This window comes from Erythrolamprus reginae, chromosome Z (assembly GCF_031021105.1).
Source record: "Erythrolamprus reginae isolate rEryReg1 chromosome Z, rEryReg1.hap1, whole genome shotgun sequence".
Classification (NCBI taxonomy): domain Eukaryota; kingdom Metazoa; phylum Chordata; class Lepidosauria; order Squamata; family Dipsadidae; genus Erythrolamprus; species Erythrolamprus reginae.
Genome location: NC_091963.1, coordinates 11,317,030 through 11,335,164, shown reverse-complemented (window position 1 = coordinate 11,335,164; position 18,135 = coordinate 11,317,030). Strand labels below are relative to the sequence as shown.

At 42.3% G+C, this 18,135-nt stretch overlaps 1 protein-coding gene across 10 annotated transcripts in view; it reads right to left on the bottom strand.

The window, feature by feature from the left end:
* Positions 1–18,135, bottom strand: part of RBM33 (RNA binding motif protein 33) — a 154,971-nt gene that overhangs the window by 114,479 nt on the left and 22,357 nt on the right. For 6 of the 10 annotated variants that reach the window (XM_070728283.1, XM_070728287.1, XM_070728284.1 and 3 more), the window contains exons 6-7: positions 16,723–16,842; positions 12,567–12,738 (exon numbers count right to left, since the gene is read on the bottom strand). In XM_070728283.1, the coding sequence (XP_070584384.1) occupies positions 12,567–12,738; positions 16,723–16,842 (292 nt within the window). The remainder of the gene's footprint in view (positions 1–12,566; positions 12,739–16,722; positions 16,843–18,135) is intronic. The other 4 variants (XM_070728286.1, XM_070728285.1, XM_070728289.1 and 1 more) reach the window with 1 other exon arrangement.

Sequence of the window (18,135 nt, the reverse complement as noted above, 5' to 3'; positions counted from 1 at the left end):
CTTTTTTACACATGTTCCATACATGTGCACACGCATGCCTACACGCATAATACAATGCGCCCCATGCACTCTACCCTCCTGCGCATGTGTGTGATTTCCCCCACACACTGCCCCATCCCCTGCACACGTGCGCATGAACCTCCCACTCCATTTCCTGGCTTCCAGTGAGCCCAATAGTCCCATTTGTTACCCTGCCCAGACTCAAAGGCTTCCGTGGAACCTGGGGAGGGCAAAAATGGCCTCTCCCACCCCTCCCAGAGCCCCTGTGTGAGCCAAAAATCAGCTGGCTGGCATGCACATGCACGCTGGAGCTGAACTAGGGCAATGGTTTGCATGCCGGCATATAGGGCTCCGCATGCTACCTATGGGACATATAGAGCTCTGTGTGCACACCTATGGGGCATATAGGACTCCGCATGCCAACCTATGTATGCCATAGGTTCGTCATCACAGTAATAAGGTTTCCTGCTCAAGCAGGGAATTGGACTAGAAGACCTCTAAGGTCCCTTCCAATTCTGTCATTCATTGTATATGATTCTTTCAATTGTCGTCCCTAAAGAACTTATTTATGTTCATTATTACATGCTTTAAAATGCTTGTAATTCAAAGGATTTTCCTTTTAATTTAAAAAGAGCAGCATTTAAGATATGGTTCCGCTGCATTCATAAGAAAAAAATGTTTAACATATTTTTACCAACACATATCCAATCTTTATTGCAGAATTCTTTCATACACAGCTAATGCAGTGAATCAGCAATTATTCCTCTAGTCCTTCCAAGTGTCAAAATTAATTTGGCCACCCTTGGTAATAAAATGGTTTAAAATGCCATCTTTAATCAGCAAGTAAGGATGCTTTCTTCCAATAGAGACAACCTGTCATGAAAGGTCACCAAAAAGTGACAGAAAGGAAATTACGTTTGGAATTTCAACTAAAATATTAATTTCTATTTAAGTGTTTTCTCAATTTATGTCTACATGTTAAAGTAAAAATTGTAACCACTCAATGGGATTCCATTTCTATACCCATAATTCTTATTAAGAGCAATCAGTCCTGAAAGAAAGTAATATTTATTACGCCACTTTTTACTACATTTTTCACTAATAGACAACAATTATTGCAGATCACTTAACTGCTCCAGCTGACAATGGCTTTTTACAGAAAAAAAACCTTGAATAGAAACTGCAAAACTTGCATATTTACAAACTGCTAATGAGATATCACCAGGTTATTTTTATTGCTACAGCATTTTGATACCGTTATTTATGAAAGCAAGGAAACAAGCTATCAAATAAATCATTTCCAAACATTTTTAAAGATAGTTCCATACAGACAGCTTGTTAATTTTCTACTTTTCAACCAAGAGGTTGAAAATTAAAAAGGAATTTTGCCCAATAAAAGCTAAGCACAATCAATTTTTCTCCCATAGTTTCTTAAAATTACTTGGGACAAGACTTTTCCCCCCACCTCCAAATGTTCATCCCACTAAACCAGTGGTCCCCAACGTTTTTTCCACCAGGGACCAGTTTCAGCAAGACAATTTTTCTATGGCCCAGTGGGGGCGGAAAGGGGCGTGGTTGGGGGCAGGATTAAGCATGGGGGTGCTGGTCCTCCCCGCCCCTCTTTCCCGCCATCGTCCTGTGGCCGGCAGAACCTGCCTCCCAAGCCCTCTTGCCCAGCTGGAGCTAAGCACTGGAGAGAGGGGGTCAGGCTGGCCCTCCTGCCTCCCCCCAGCCAAAAACGCAAAAGCGCCCCGCGGCAGAAGCCAAAAGAGGCTTGAGCCTCTCGGTCCTTCCCGCCCCTCTGTCCCATCCATCGTCCTGTGGCCGGCAGAACCTGCCTCCCGAGGCCTCTTGCCCGGCAGGAGGCGAAGCGCTGGAGGGAGGGGGTGGCGGCATGAGGGCCGGCAGCTGCTGACTCCACGGACCGGTGCAACATGCCCCGCGGCCCGGTACTGGTCCGCAGCCCGGTGGTTGGGGACCCCTGCACTAAACAATCAATCTTTCCAGGCTTAACCAAATGTGCTTAGCAATAAACATATCACCCTGGTTTGCTTCTGGTTTCGTTTCTGGTTTCTTGACTCTCCCATCCCCCTCGACTCACTACAGAAATACTAGAAAAAGACTGAAAAAGTTTTAGGAAGGATCTCCTTCAGGCACTTCCTCCCCATCAGCAAGCTAGCTAAGCTTTTCACCCCTCCCCTCACTTCTGCTCCAGATTCCACCACCCTAAATGGATTTAGAATTGCCTTTGATGTACATATATAGTCCTCAGCTTATAACCATTCATTTAGCAATCATTCAAAGTTTCAACGGCACTGGGAAAAAATGGCTTCCAACTGATCCTCACCCATGTGATGGTCATGTGACCAAAATTTGCGATGCTTGACAACTGGTACATATTTAGGATGGTTGCAGGAGTCATACAATTGTTGTTTGTAAGATTTCCAACCAGCTTCTAACAACCGAAATCAATGAGGGAAGGCAGATTAGCTTAACTGCAGTGATTCACTTAACAACCTTAGCAAAAAGGTTATGAAATGGGCACAATTTACTTAACCGCCATGTTTAGACATGGACATTCTGGGCCCAATTATAGCTATAAATCAAGGATTACTTGTAAATTATGACTCCAAGCAATTCCAACCACATAAAATCTAGGAGAAATGAAATGTGGAGATATGGATGTAGGGATAGCAGGCTGGAGAATTTATGATTTGGATAGCTAAAAACCATTTTTAAAATCTGCCCCACTGAGCAATGCCCAACAACTTTTATTATGTGATATTTAGAATTTTACATGGCACAGCTCAATAGTCCCCAGCAATGGGTAGCTCAGATTCACTGAATATGAAAGATATTTCAAACTGGTAGTCCTAAAAGTGATTTTTCAAGAGGCAACATGATTTTTTTTTTCAAAATGTTTTATAGAAAGCAAAATGTTGTTTTTTTAAAAAAAAAAAATAATAATCAGAAAGCCCAGTTGCCTCTTGAACAACCATTTTTGGGACAACCAAGACCTGGATGACAGAAAAGGGGCGTTTGTCTTACTTGAAACACCTCTTCTCATGAGGTAGAGCCAGCATTCAGGTTGTGTTGTCCTAGTCCATTCAGAATGATAACCAAGTCTGTTACTTTTTGCTAGATCCGCCCTCCTAGAACCCACCTTTGATGAGACCGAAGAAGCAGACTTGAAATGGCTACCAACAGGATACAGTCACCAACAGATAGCCTCCCCTTCCTGAACCCGCCAAAAACGCAGAGACCACCATGGAAAAAGTCAGTCGAAGTAGAAAAACAAGAACAGCAACTACGCCAGTCCAACAAACGAGGAATATGCAGGAATAGACCTCTCAGGGTAGGGATGAATGCTAGGCAACCAAACTCTTAATGCTGTCCTGCCTCTCCTAGAATAGGGAAACCCTACAGCCCCCAAATGGAGCAGGGAGACTCTTGTCCTGACTGATCAAAAACCTGTGCTGTTGGAGTGTTGAGATAGTTACATGGAGATGATGCACCACGATGATGGTGGTAATACCATCCAGGTAATACTAGACATGCACCAGTAAGGACCCGAGATGGGCTGCCATTGTTGCTGGGACTTTTGTGACAACCCGGGGGGGGGGGGGGCGCCGAGGAAAGGTCAAAGGGGAGAGTCCTATACTGGAAATGCCTATCCGCATAGCAGAACCGAAGGTATTGTCAGTGAAGATGGTTAATAGGTATATGCAAGTAGGCTTTGGTCAGGTCAAGGGAAGCCAGATAATCACCCTGCAATACGCACCCCAGGACAGACTGTAAAGAGTGCATCTTGAACTATCTATATTGGATATACAAATATATCAAACAAATCTAATAAACCTAGCATACAAATCTAATTAATAATAATAATAATAATAATAATAATAATAATAATAATAATATTGTATCGGTTCAGACGCCTAAGGTCTAGAATTGCCCTACATCAACCCCGAGGCTTTGGAAACTATAAAGAGGATGGACTAGAACCCTGATCCAGAAGGACCTGCTGGATGGTACGAATGTCCAGCAGGTGCTGAACAGCTGAATCCATATGGTTTTCTTGGATGGCACCCTGGATATGGGACATTGAATGAAAAACTTCGGGGGAAGGGAGAGAAACTCTAGCGAGAGACCCTGACTGATCGTTTCAAGGATCCATCTCTCCTGGGTGGTCCGCTCCCACAATGCAGAGAAGAGGGTGAGATGGCCCCCTATCGGGAGTGGCAGAAGGGATGACCTCCTCCTCTTTCCCTGAAAGCTTGCTTGAATTGCCTCCTCCTCCTGGATTTATCCTAAGGCTGGCGCTGCCTAGATCCGAACTGACCTTGGGGCCAGGAAAAGCTGAGAAACTCTGGTCAGCAGCCCAAAAGGCAGAAATTGCTCTTCTGAGAAAGAGACGGCAGAACCTTTCTCCTATCCTGAGTCTCTCTCAGGATCAGATACAGACATTCGCCGAAGAGCCATCCTGTAGCTCTGGGAGCTGATAACTCCAAAGGCAGACCAGGGCAAGCACTCAATGGTGAATGCCTAATGGGACATTGCAGCAGGAGTCAAGGCTCTACTGCTGAACGTCCTGATGAAAAAGCACTTAATCTAATAGTCTTACAAATCAGAGGAAGAACTCACGATGGGGAATGGTGTCAATATTCAAACAGTCAGTAATAGAGAAAAGTCAATATTTAGGAAGGGAGAAAAGGTAGCCGCGTCCATCCAGTCTGAGGACCAAGTCAAAGCTGAATCCTAGGAAGGTGGATTCAGCAAAAAGTAACACTTGGTCCTCATTCTGAGTAGAGGAGGTCAAGGAGGATAAAAGGCTGGCTCCATCCACAATGGAGAATCTCTACATTCAAACTGGTAGCTTCATTTAACCCTTACATCTTAAATATCTGTGTGAAATGTATGCAGATATATTATTTTCAAATTATTTTCATTAGTTATTATTTACTATTATGTATTATTTCTGAATGAAGCTGAAGATGAGATGCACATATAGTCAAGTGAAAAAGAAAGTACACTTTCTTTGAGTTACATATCAGGACACAGTAAAAATCTTCTAGTCCTTAGAAGTGCTTTAAAAAGGAAAAGACACTCAAATGAACAACAATGCATAACATATTATGCAAGGTCATCATTTCATATAATTCACAGAATTGCTATACCAATCTGTAAAACAACAGAATTTCTTCAAGAGGCTTTCAACTTACAAAATGTGAAATATCTACATTACTTTTGTATGAGATATCAGACAAGTCAATGGATGTGGCCACGTCTCTAATATGAAAGAAGGACCATTGAACTTACCTGAACAGTCTTCTCGATGCACTGCAAGGAGAGTCCAATGTGGGGTAATACTCCAGTCTGATTGGTAGGGACTGAGTTTAATTTGAATATTAAGTAGGTACCGCCCACTAGTTATCTCAGTCAATAAAAATGAAGGAGTAGTAAAGCAAATGGAAATTTATTAACTGAACCAAAGACAAGCACAATAAACTTGAATAAATTTGAATGAATAGAAGCGACTCTGGTCCAAAAAGCCGGGTGGGTTTGGACTCTCCTTGCAGTGCATTGAGAAGACTGTTCAGTTAAGTTCAATGGTCCTTCTCCAATGCACTTACAAGGAGAATCCAATGTGGGATATACCCAAGCCTCAGATTAATGGCAGGGAGAAGGCTGGACCAGGGGCGCCGAAGATGACTACACCCTCTGTAACAAACGCCTCCCAAAGGCCGCCTCTGAAGATGCAAATGAGTCAATGCGATAGTGCTTAATAAACGTTGACAGGGCTGACCAAGTGGCTGCCCTACAAATGTTCTCAATGGAGTAGTCCAAGCTGCAGAAGTGGCCGCGCAGCAGGTGGAATGGGCCATCATACTCTGTGGAATTGGATAACCCGCTGCTTTGTAGGCTGTTACGATACTGTCACAGATCCAGCGGCTAATTGTCTGAGATAAAACTTTGGATCCCATGGAATGAGAAGAAAAGGATACAAATAATGCCTCTGATTTCCTAAAGGATTATGTCCTACGGACATAAATTTTCAGTGCTCAACGTACGTCCAACTTATGCCACCGTAGTTCTGATGGATGAGATCCGTGCGTGCAAAAGTCCAGCAAAATGATCTCCTATGTTCTATGGAACCAGGAATTCACCTTCAGGACAAATGCTGGGTCCAGGCGTAGCACCACTCGGTCCGGATGAAAATGGCAGAGATCAGGTCATAAAGAAAGGGCGGACATCTCCGATACATCTGGCGGAAGGAATTGCAACCAAAAAGGCGGTTTTAATGAAGAGGAAATGCAAAGCAATTGTCCGCAGTGGTTGCAGCACCAAGGGGAGGTCCCAAGTTGGATACCTATGTATCGATACCTATGTATGGACGTATGTTAGAGGCCCCTTTTAGAAAATTCCTAATTCATGGATGTTGCGATAGGAGGTGATAGCGATCTTGGACAAGGATTGTGGATAAGGCTGCCACTTGCCTCCGCAAGTTATTAGGGGCGAGACTTTATCCAGACCAGCCTGAAGAAAGGACAGGACATGGAACGGTGAAAAGACTTGAGGATCAACCTCTTGAGACTTACAATAGGCCAACCAGGTGGTCTCTATGCGCATGGTGGAAGGACGATGTGTAGCTTGCATAGTGGCTCTAACTGTTTCTGGTAGATGTTGAAACCTCAGGCGATCCCCCTCAAGTGCCACACAGTCAGTTGCCACCACTGGGGTTCTGGATGTAAGAGGAAGCCCTGGCTGAGGGAGATCAGATGGTCCGGTATTCTCCAAGGTGCAGAGACGGAGAAGTCCTTCAGGTTGGCAAACCATGGCTGGTGAGGCCAGTAAGGAGCCAGTAGCAATACCTCGACTTGTTCCAACAGGATCTTCCTGATTACTCTTTGGATGAGGTAAGTCAGTGGAAAGGCATAAAGCAAGCATCGCGGCCAAGGCTGACGCAGTGCATTCACTCCCTCCGCTCCCGGAGAAGGAAAGCGGGAAAGGAATCACGGAAGTTGCATATTGCAATGTGTGGCAAAAAGGTTGATCAGAGGGATCCCAAACCATCTGATTATGTCTTGGAACAGTCTGGGATCTAAGCACCATTCCACCGGGTCTATGGCCGTGTGGCTGAGCCAATCCGCTTAAAGGTTCTCCGATCCCGAGATATGTTCTGCTGTGAGGGAGGCCAGATCGTTTTCGGCCCAAATAGACAGCAATTCTGCTTCCTGCATCAACCTGTGAGACTTCGGTCCCCCTTGATGATTGATGTGAGAATGGGTTGAAACATTATCCATTAGAATTAGGACATGTCCCTCCACTTGGTGTATGAAGCTGCGAAAAACAAGAGACACCGCTTTGAGCTCTAAAAAATTGATATTCACTCCCTGCAGCTCCTTTGGCTTCCAGAGGCCTTGAGCCACCTGCGAAGATGAGTGAGCCCCCCAACCTGTCAAAATGGCATCCGTTGTTATACTTACTCGGACATGTGCACAAAACGACAAGCCCCATTGTATCGCTGGAGAGGTCCACCACGTTAGGTATTGTTGGACTCCCAGGTCCAAAGTCACCCATCTGTGCGAATGGCTGGATCTTGTCTTTTGAAATGGAAGCAAGAAGCATTGCAATGGGCATTTATGGTGAGGAGCATACGGCACAATGTCTATGCAGGATACCAGGGTACCCAGAATTTTTGACAGGAAGGATAGAGGAATATGGGGTTGATTCCACAAGGCATTCACTAGTTCTCGGATATTGGTTTGCCTCTTGGGGGACAGGTAAACCATGCATGATCTGGTGTCTATAATCGTGCCTAGATGGGGAAGGCATGTTGTCGGGCTCAAGTGACTCTTTGCCTTGCTGACAGTGAAACCGTGAGACTGTAAGGTTTGGATAATCAGTTGCAAGTCCTTTCATACCTGCTTTGGTGTTTTAGAAAGCACGATAATATCGTCCAAGTACGCCATGAGGCATAAGGACTGTTAACATAGATTGGCCATGAGAACGTCCAACAATTTGGTGAACATTCTTAGTGCTGATGATAGGCCAAATGGCATTGCTTTGTATTGGTAGTGGGCCCCGTCGAGACAAACGCGTAGGAATTGTCTATAGGTTTGATGGACGGGGACGGGGAGGTAGGCCTCTTTCAGGTCGATGGACGTGAGGAGATCCCCATAGTGAATGAAAGCTAGAATCAAGCGGAGCGACTCGGTAGCGAACTTCCTGTAGTGAACGTAAACATTTACCTGCTTGAGGTTCAGTATCAGTTGATAGCCACCTGAAGCCCTGGGTACTACAAAGATGATTGAATAGAAACCTTTGCCTTATTGATGTTGTGGCACTTCCTCGATCGCCTGTATCTCTAGCAGATGAGCAACCTCCTGGTGTAACGAAGCCCTTTTCTGTGGGTCTGAAGTCAATGGGCATGGTAGAAAACAATTGGGTGGTGTGTGAGAGAACTCGATCCGCAGACTCTGAGACACAGTTGCTAATGCCCAAGTGTCTGAGGATGTGGTTTCCCAGGAGGCAACGAAATTCCGCAGCTTGCCTCCTAGGGAAAGGGTATCGAGAGAGTCACTTGTTATGGCAGAACCCTTTGGGGTTGGAACCTTTAAAGGGGCATCTGCTTTGTTGATAGGATCTATTGCGATCAGCGAAATAGGGTCTATCATTGCAGTATGCCCCTTGATTGTAAGAACCCTGAAAGTATGACCTTGAACCCCGGGCCAGGGCCGAGGAGGACTCGGAACAAAAGGGCTGCCTCCGGAAGAAGGGGTTGAATCACCTTTCCGATCGTTTGTTCGCTTTCAGAAGCACCTTCTTCTTATCTTTGTCTTTGATAAGAACAGAATCCAAGGATTCCCCAAAGAGTTTCTCTCACCTTGCAATGGGGATGACGCTAGGCGCCACTTCACCTTAACATGTGCTTGCCAAATGCGGAGCCATATAAGCCTGTGCGATGATATGGATGATGCCATGGCTCTAGACACAAAGTTAGCTGCTTTGACAGTGGCGTCCGCTAAAAGTTCTGTAGCTGCGAGGAGCTTGTTCAAATCCTGGTGAAGACGGACATCTTCCGGACTCAGCCTGGCCTGCATGTCCTGGATCCACATTATCATGGCCCGGTTAAAAAAGGAAGCCACTGAGGCTGCTCGTAAGGACCAGGCTGCCATCTGATGAGTCTTACACACCAGGTTTTCTGCCTTCCTGTCTTCAGGCTTTAGCCCGTCTGCCATGTCAGATGGTACAAAGGCTTTTGATACAAGACTCGTTACCGGCTTGTCAATGGTGGGAATTCCAGTAAGGACTCAATCTTCTGGTCAAATGTGTAAAACCTATGTTCCACTGTGGAAGGCCCTTACTCTGTCGCCAGATGCTCCCACGATCGTTTGATATTCTCAAGGAAGAGTTGAGAAGATGGAATGTGATCTGTCTCTTTTTTGAGGCATGGTAAAAAGTACAACTGCTGGAGGAATGCCCGATGAGGACTCAGCTGGTTTATTTGCGCCCGCCAAGTCAATAGTCTGCTTTGTCTTATGTAAAAGGATTCTAAACAGAGATGGTTTGAAAAGTCCCGCAAAGGCAGGTTGTTCTGGCATTTGCTCATCCTCTGATAAGTCGTCCTCTGCATCACTGTCAGTGTGATGTGCTGGTTTGCCTTCTGGGCGCTGGTTTGCCTTCCATTGATTCTGGAAAGGATGATAGAGCTTGAACTGCCCAAGGATCCTTGACCGTGGGACGGGACGGAACAGTGGAGGTGCATTGTTGCACTCCCGCAGCTATCCCCTGAGAGTAAGTGTTTGCAACAATATCTTGTATGGATGGTGACAGCATGTGCCACAGGTCTTGTAGGCTACATAGCCCAGCTGCCATAGGTGTAAAGGTGGCAGACAAGAGCTGCATATATTGTAATGGCTGAGGTGGCTGTGGCAAGGCTTGAGTCACTGAAGGTCATGTTCCAGCAGGTCTAGGCAAAGTGAAGGCCTCTACTGATGTAGATGGAATTGGTCCTTGTATGCATTCAGGGGACCAGTCCTCCTCTGTTGCTGCACTTGCCAGCCCCGCTAGATCCATAGGGGAAGCTGGAGTAGGTGTAGGCACCAGGTGAAGGGCAGATGGCAGTGAGACTGTTCCCATTGGGGGCAAGTGATATTTGCTTTTGGGCCACCTCTAATTGTTTTTCCAGCAGCCTTATTTTCTTTTCTGCTTCCTTAAGGGAAGTGGAAGCCTGAGAAGACTTGGATTTTGCCTTAACGGTAGGCGCCTTATCTTTTGCTTTAAGGGGCGTGATGAGGGAAGATGTCCCTTCCACGCTAGGGGCTTGTTCCTCAGCCACAATCGTGATGAAATTTAATTGACTGCGAAAAACACATGAGCTGCTTAAATCCAGTAGCATCTGAGGTAAAATCACAATGTCAAGAGAGCCTCAAAGACCAGCTGTCAGTATAGGGAGCTAACACGCATGTGTGTGAGTGCATCCTGAGCACTGTTGCCATGACAACGGCACGGTGTCTTAAACACGCCCACCGGCCACGCGCCTGTTACTGAGGCAAAAGAAACGCCCACATTTTAGTTACTCAAAATGGTGGTGTGTCATGGCTGCCATGGCAAACCCTCACAACCTCAGCTGATGCCTTAGATTAGGGTACTGTAGAGCGTGCTTTCGCCTCTCAAAATGTCAGGCATGACCATCAGCTGTGAGGCGGCAGGAAAAAAAACACCCGGCATCGCTTTCTGAATTGCCGGAGCCTGTGGATGTGAGCAGAGAGACACTTCTGCACTCATGCGGCTGCCTTGCTCGCCTTGCCGCTCTGAAAACGCCGATAAAAGTACGTCGGCAGGTATGTTCGATGGTCAATCTGCTTGCGGCGCCAACGGGTGTGTCCGCGGAGGATAGCGACCTGACCAAGGACCTCTGCTCCAGGCTGCTGCTATCTATCACAAAAGAGCAAGCAGAGGAAATAGCAGCAGCGGGGAGGGTAATGCCTACTGAGGGCAGGGATCCCATGAGAGGTTTAAAGCCATAACATCAAATCATGAGATTTCTTACTTGGATATGGAAACAGAAATTTAAAAAAATAGTTACAGTACTAAATGTGTCATCAAATTGCATTTATTAACAAGAAAAAACAGTCAAATTGAAGAGAGCAAACTCATAGTCCCTTACTACGGCTGAGTTTTTTAAGACTGAGGTAACTAGGGAGTGGTACCTACTTAATATTCCAAATTAAACTCAGTCCCTACCAATCAGACTAGAGTATTACCCCACACTGGGCTCTCCTTGCAAGTGCACTGGAGAAGAAAGGTACTCCTGTAATAGTTTTATAGCAACGTGTTCTGATAGAAAATAACAATCTATTCACAAGATGTCACACTGTGACTCTTAATAATTCATTACTAAACCTGCCTGATTCCACCTTGCTATGACATCAATCTGAGATTTCAACAGTAGCATCTTTAATTAGCCAGTCCTTCCAAGAAAAGCCGATTTGACCTGAAGCTGAATAGACATTGTGTGACATCTTAACACGTTTGGCCCCGCATTAGGAAGGAGAAGTCCTATCTAAATTTACCAGATTATATTATTTTACACATACAACACTGCCACAAGATATTTAACAACTTTCCATCCTGAATAAATACAGATCATCCTGGAATTACAATGGCAATTGGGGTCGAAATTGCAGTTACTTGATGTGGTCATAAGAGCACTTCACATGACCATAAAGCTTAGCAAGAGCAATCCTAGCAGTCCTCGTTTTTGTTGTTGTTATAACCCCAATTTTTACAGCTTGCTAAGTGGGAAGGAGCGTGGTTCCATATAAGCACACAAGGAATGAGGACTGATTCAGACACAGTGTGTGAATCAGGGAATGGCCAACATCAGCTACATGGTGCTATAAGTGGGTAGAAAAAGCAGGAGAGACAACAACCGGTGACTCTCTCTGCTGGTTTTCTCACTAACTTTGCTTATGGAAAACCAGCAGAGAAGCTAGCTGTTTACACAATCATGTCCCCTCTTCAACATCATAAATGCAAACTAGTCACCAGAGCCCCTGTACCCCAAGTACGTGATCAGTGTGATAGCTTGGACAGTTGAACACCAATGTACTTCCACTTTCTCAACTCTTCCATAATTTAGGCATTTTAATGGACACTGAACAAATTATACATAAGCCAAAGAGGACTCTCCATACACAGATAAAACATTATAAAAGTGCTCTTGAACTGAAAATAATTTTAGTTAATTTTATATATTTTACTTTCCTTTCAGCCTCACTGCTAATAATTCACACCTTCACCACAATTATTTATATTTTTATTTTTGTATTATTCCTCAATTGTGCATGTACTCTGCTAGTCTATTGTTATAACCCAGGGTAGGCAAAGTTGGCTCTTCTATGACATGTGGACTTTAACTCCCAGAATTCCTCAGCTAGCACGATTGGCTCAGGAGTTCTGGGAGTTGAAGTCCATAAGTCATAGAAAAGTCAACTTTATCCACCTCTGTTACAACCAATTAAGAATCTATTTTTTTAACCATTCCTTTAAAGTCTTACCCAAAGTTTCTGGAATGTTTCTTCGCTCCCTTGTTATATCTGATAGCCTAATAATTGTTCCTTCTTTCCGTTCAGTTTTGAAACGTAACCGACCAGATTCTTCATTATCTTCCTCTTCTTCATCTGATTCTTCCTTATAGTCTTGTTGAAACTCCAGATTTTCAATTACTGCCTGTAACAGATGAGAAAAGGGTCAAATGCTGATTTTACATATTTACAAAGTTTGTATTATATAACATCATATCAGCTGTCCATACATCATGCAATAATAAACCAGAGGTCTTTCTTAAAATTCTCATACTCATTCAATACTTATTTATTTATTTATTTATTTTGTCCAATACACAATACATATTGAAGAGGATAGACATGAAGTATTATATAAAGAAAAGATATAAAAGTAGAGGAGAAGACATATGAAAGGAAGAAAAGATATATGATATATGAGATAAGGAGAAACAATTGGACAGGGGACGAAAGGCAGGCCAGTGCAGTTATGTACGCCCCTTACTGACCTCTTAGGAACCTGGAGAGGTCAATCGTGGATAGTCTAAGGGAGAAATGTTGGGGGTTAGGGGTTGACACTACTGAGTCCAGTAATGAGTTCCACGCTTCGACAACTCGATTGCTAAAGTCATATTTTTTACAGTCAAGCTTGGAGCGATTAATATTAAGTTTGAATTTGTTCCGTGCTCTTGTGTTGTTGCGGTTGAAGCTGAAGTAGTCCATGACAGGCAGGACGTTGCAGCATATGATTTTGTGGGCAATACTTAGATCGTGTTTTAGGCGTCGTAGTTCTAATATGATGTTATATAATACAAACTAGACCTAGGATTGATAGTCTGCTTTCGTAGGGCATTCTGTTTTGAGTGGAGGAGTGAAGGGCTCTTCTGGTGAAGTATCTTTGGACATTTTCTAGGGTGTTGATGTCCAAGATGTGGTGTGGGTTCCAGACAGATGAACTGTATTCAAGGATTGGTCTGGCAAAGGTTTTGTAGGCTCTGGTGAGTAGTGTGAGATTGCCGGAGCAGAAGCTGCATAGGATCAGGTTAACAACTCTAGAAGCCTTTTTGGCGATATTGTTGCAGTGGGCTTTAGCACTTAGGTCATTTGATATTAGCATTCCAAGGTCTTTTACTGAGTGGGAGTTGGCTGTGAGATTTTGTTTATTCAGTTTATATATGAGGTTTGGATTCTTTTTGCCGATGTGGAGGATAGAGCATTTGTTGGTTGATATTTGAAGTTGCCAGGTGTTAGACCAATCTGAGACAAAGTCGAGGTCTTTTTGGAGAGTAGATGTGTTGTCCGTGGTGTTGAATAGTTTTACATCGTTGGCATATGTCAAATTTAACTGATTTCACTATGTGGATATGTGAAAAAACAGTGATTTTTTTTAAAAAAATGCAAAAAATTAATCCATTTTTAAATTCGGTTGATAGTAATTATGGATATTATGGTAAACCACTTTACAAAATTGTGCAATTTTAGGACAAGCAAATAAAGAGAAAAATGGCTCAAAAATTGCATTTTGGGAATCAACATTTTTTATTAATAAGAGCTAACATTCTGAAATACCCTTACAGAAATAACATTTATAGAAGCCATACATTCAGACCAGTGGATTTCATTGGAGAGCAATTGTTGAACAGGCAAAACTACAATCTTTGTATCTTGTCTATGGATTTGTCTCACTCATCCAGATCCAAAGCATCTGGACTTTTTTCCTTGAAGATGTTTCACTTCTCATCCAAGAAGTTCTTCACTTCAGAATTTACAAATCTCATCTGTAAGTTTCCAAAATGTTTCTCTTTAATCACTGCCCAGAAATCTACACTAAAAATCAATGTTTCGTGTGAAGACAGGAGAATGCTCCGTTTCTTACTCTGAGTTCCAAAGGATGAATATCAGGTTGCAATTTTTAAAAATAACTTGGAGAAGTCTACACTGCTTAAGAATTTTGCCAGGCTAAGAGGACTCCCATAAAAGCATAATCTCCCATAAAAACATAACAAAAGAGGAAATGAGATAACATTATTGGAAGTGTAATAGAAATGAAATTTGAGTGGAAGACAATTACCTTATTTTCTGGAGTATAAGATGCACCGGAATATAAAACACACTTTAATTCTGGGGGAGGGAAATAGGGAAAAATAATCTGCCTACCAGATATTCAACTGGCTAATCCTTAGTCTGATCATCTTTAGTTCACTATCAGTTTTCTGGTTTTGAGTGCACACGCTTGCTTTTTATCCCCTGGGTGGGAATAAAAAAAACATTTTGACAATTCTTCACTTCTCTATCTCTTCAGAGAGAAACAATGAGAAAATCAGGCAAAGGGAAGATTGCTTCACTCATTAGTACCTCATTAGGGCTGAAAACAATGGCAGAAAATCTCTGGCTAGCGTAGCAAGGGAAGATTGCTTCACTGTTAGCACCTTGTTAGGGCTGAAAACAGGCTCATCTGATGGTCAGAGGGAGCAGCAATGAAAAATGTAGGCAAAGGGAAGATGGTTAGGGCCTCGTTCAGACTGGGAAAAAAGCTTAGTAAAAGCAACATTCAGACCATAAGATGCACCCAAATTTTCAGCCTCCTTTTGTGTGTGTGTGTGAGGGTGTGTGTCTTATGCTCCAAAAAATACAGTACTGTATATCATTTTCAACTGGATGGCTTTGGCAATATCCCTGTGTAGTGAAATCCATAAAAATACTATTTTACTTTTTTACAGTTTGCATGGTATATACTAGTGTTTTAATATTTATAGGCTATATTCTTCAATTATTGAAATCAATTTGTTAGGAATTATTGAATTCTTTTTTAATGTCAGTACTACCTGCCTGTAAGATATTTTTTCAAGCCCTACAATTCTACTTTTAATCTACAGAGCACTGTATTTTCTGTTACAGGAAGTGCCTCAATATCCTTAAAAGAAGAAAATCACAGAATTTACATACCAAGCAAACCAACTAAGACTTTAAAGAATACACTAACTTCAATGATGAGCCCTTATTTTAAGGTGATATAAGGGGGGAAATTAAGTGCCTGTCAAACAATCCAGTAAAGCTCCCACTCCTGGCTTCAAAAGAAAGTGAGGATGAGGAAAATCTTAAATCCAAATATAATCCCTTCCCTCAAATACAGCCAGTGAAAGCTAAGAGTGGCAGCTAGCCTCTTGTAGAAGAGGAAAATAAAATAAATGCATCACAGAAAAATAAACTTATTGCTCAGGTAATAACTGGTATTCTCATGGACGGCCGCTTTAAGTCACTCTAAATTTCTTGTCTCTATCTTTTCCTCCACCAGTTTTGAAATCTGAAGGATCAGAATTATTTTGGAATGGAGCATACATATTAAATATTTGGCCAAGATTCAGGTTTCATCACTAGCTTCTAAGACTGTTCTTCCTTTGATGCAGTGAAGAAGGAAATCAAATTGAACAGGGAATGTGAAATCTCGAGAGAAAACCTTGCAGAAGACTGACTTAGAAAAATGTCGCTCGAGCACAACTGAGCTGTTGTTACTTGGGATTGTTGTTGTTTTACATCTACTTGCTAGCAAATAAGCCATGATGTCTATGGAATAAAGATAATACATGACAACATTGTGAGCAGATGAATGAAACTGTTTCAACTACATAGAAAGAATGCTAGAAAAAGGCGACTTGGTTTCCACAAAGAACAAAATGAAAAATGATCAAGGATTTTATATCAAGCAGGAGATACTTGAATGCAGAACAGTTAGTTCTGGTGTAATGCTAAGCAGTTTTGAATTTCTAGTAACAAAGAATAAAGAGAGAAAGTACTGTTCATTTCCTTCTTGCTCCAAAAGCACTGCTACAGATGGGGTTAAAGAATTTCAGGTATGAAAAGAAAAGGAAATATTGGCTGATGACTGGAGTGTGTCTATAACAGCAACACTATTTATAAAGGCTGCCAAAAGCAACTATGATAGAAGAAGCATGTATACCACTCGCCTTCGTATCTCAAGTTTTTCCCTGAAAATAAGCATTTGCTGAAAGTTAGGATAGGATCATTATTTCTCTTTATAGCTACTTTCATAACAGAAATATTGAGAAAATCAATACCAAAGATTAATACCAAACTGAAAATTCTATCTAAAATATGCTTTGTTTTTAATGTTCCAGCTTTTCTGCAGTACCTCTTCTGACTCATTTGGAGGTGACTGGGAATCAGCAACCTCTTCTAACGCTTCTTCAGCTACATATTCTTGTTGTTCAATTACTTGTTCTCCACTATAAGATTGTACATTATCTTCACCCTGAAAGAAATGCATAAGGAAGCCTTTCATTTAAACTAATTTTATTTTCTAAATATACCACTGCTTATTTATTCAGAAGAGGTTGCTATAACTGCAATCTTTCCAAGTTGATTAACAGACTGGAAAAAAATCACAAACTTCCATACTTCTGTTCCTTTTCTACCTACAGCATTTTAAATCTACCTTAAATATAAAGCTGATTTATGCAAATTAGTTTTTATCAATGAATTAGTATTTAAATGGTGAATAGTGCTTAAGATAAATATTTATTTATTTATTCATTCATTCATTCGTTTATTCATTCATTTGATTTTTATGCCCCCCTTCTCCTTAGACTCAGGGGGGCTTACACTATGTTAGCAATAGCACTTTTTAACAGAGCCAGCCTATTGCCCCCACAATCCGGGTCCTCATTTTACCCACCTCGGAAGGATTGTTAGTATATTGGGGTTCTTCTTAAATTTTTTAAATATTTACATTTATTTGGATTTGTTACGATTTGTTGTGTCTTGTTGTGAGCCGCCCCGAGTCTGCGGAGAGGGGCGGCATACAAATCTAAATAATAAAATAAATAAATAAATAAATAAATAAATAAATAAATTGAAGGCTGAGTCAACCTTTAGCCGGTGATGAGATTTGAACCGCTGACATACAGATCTACAGTCAGCTGCAGTGGCCTAAAGTACAGCACTCTACCTGCTGCGCCAAGCAAGCTTTTCATTTAATTAACACTAACCAGGACAACTTTATACCTTGTTGCAACTAAAACTTAAAGGATGGGAAGTTGGAATCTCCATGATTATAAAAAGGTTACAAAGGGTGAAATACACTACTTTCTTATAGGTCTCAATTTAACCAACATCACATTTAAAATAATATCTATATGCGGTAGTTATTTATTTTTTGCATCAATAATTTAGAAGATAAATCTTCTTAAAATTTAAAACATAACATCAGCATTACTACAATTATTACACTTTTTAAAACATGTGAGGTAGGAAAAATTACATCTACTTACTTAAAGCATATATACTTTATACATTTTTTCCCATACTGGTTCTATAGGTGTGGCTTGGTGTTGGTGGTGTCATGTGACTTGACTTTTCTCCTTCCCTTCACAGTGGAGCTGCTCCCTTTAGGGTCTCCCCGGCCCCTCCCTCCCGGGGATCAAAGTGCCTTAAAGAGACAGGAAGGCTGCCGCAGCTCCCTTACAAACAAGCTCCCATCCCTTTGCTGGTAAAGCAGGAAGAAAGGTTCAGCCAGGTCTTCTCCTTCTCGGGCATACACACAGAG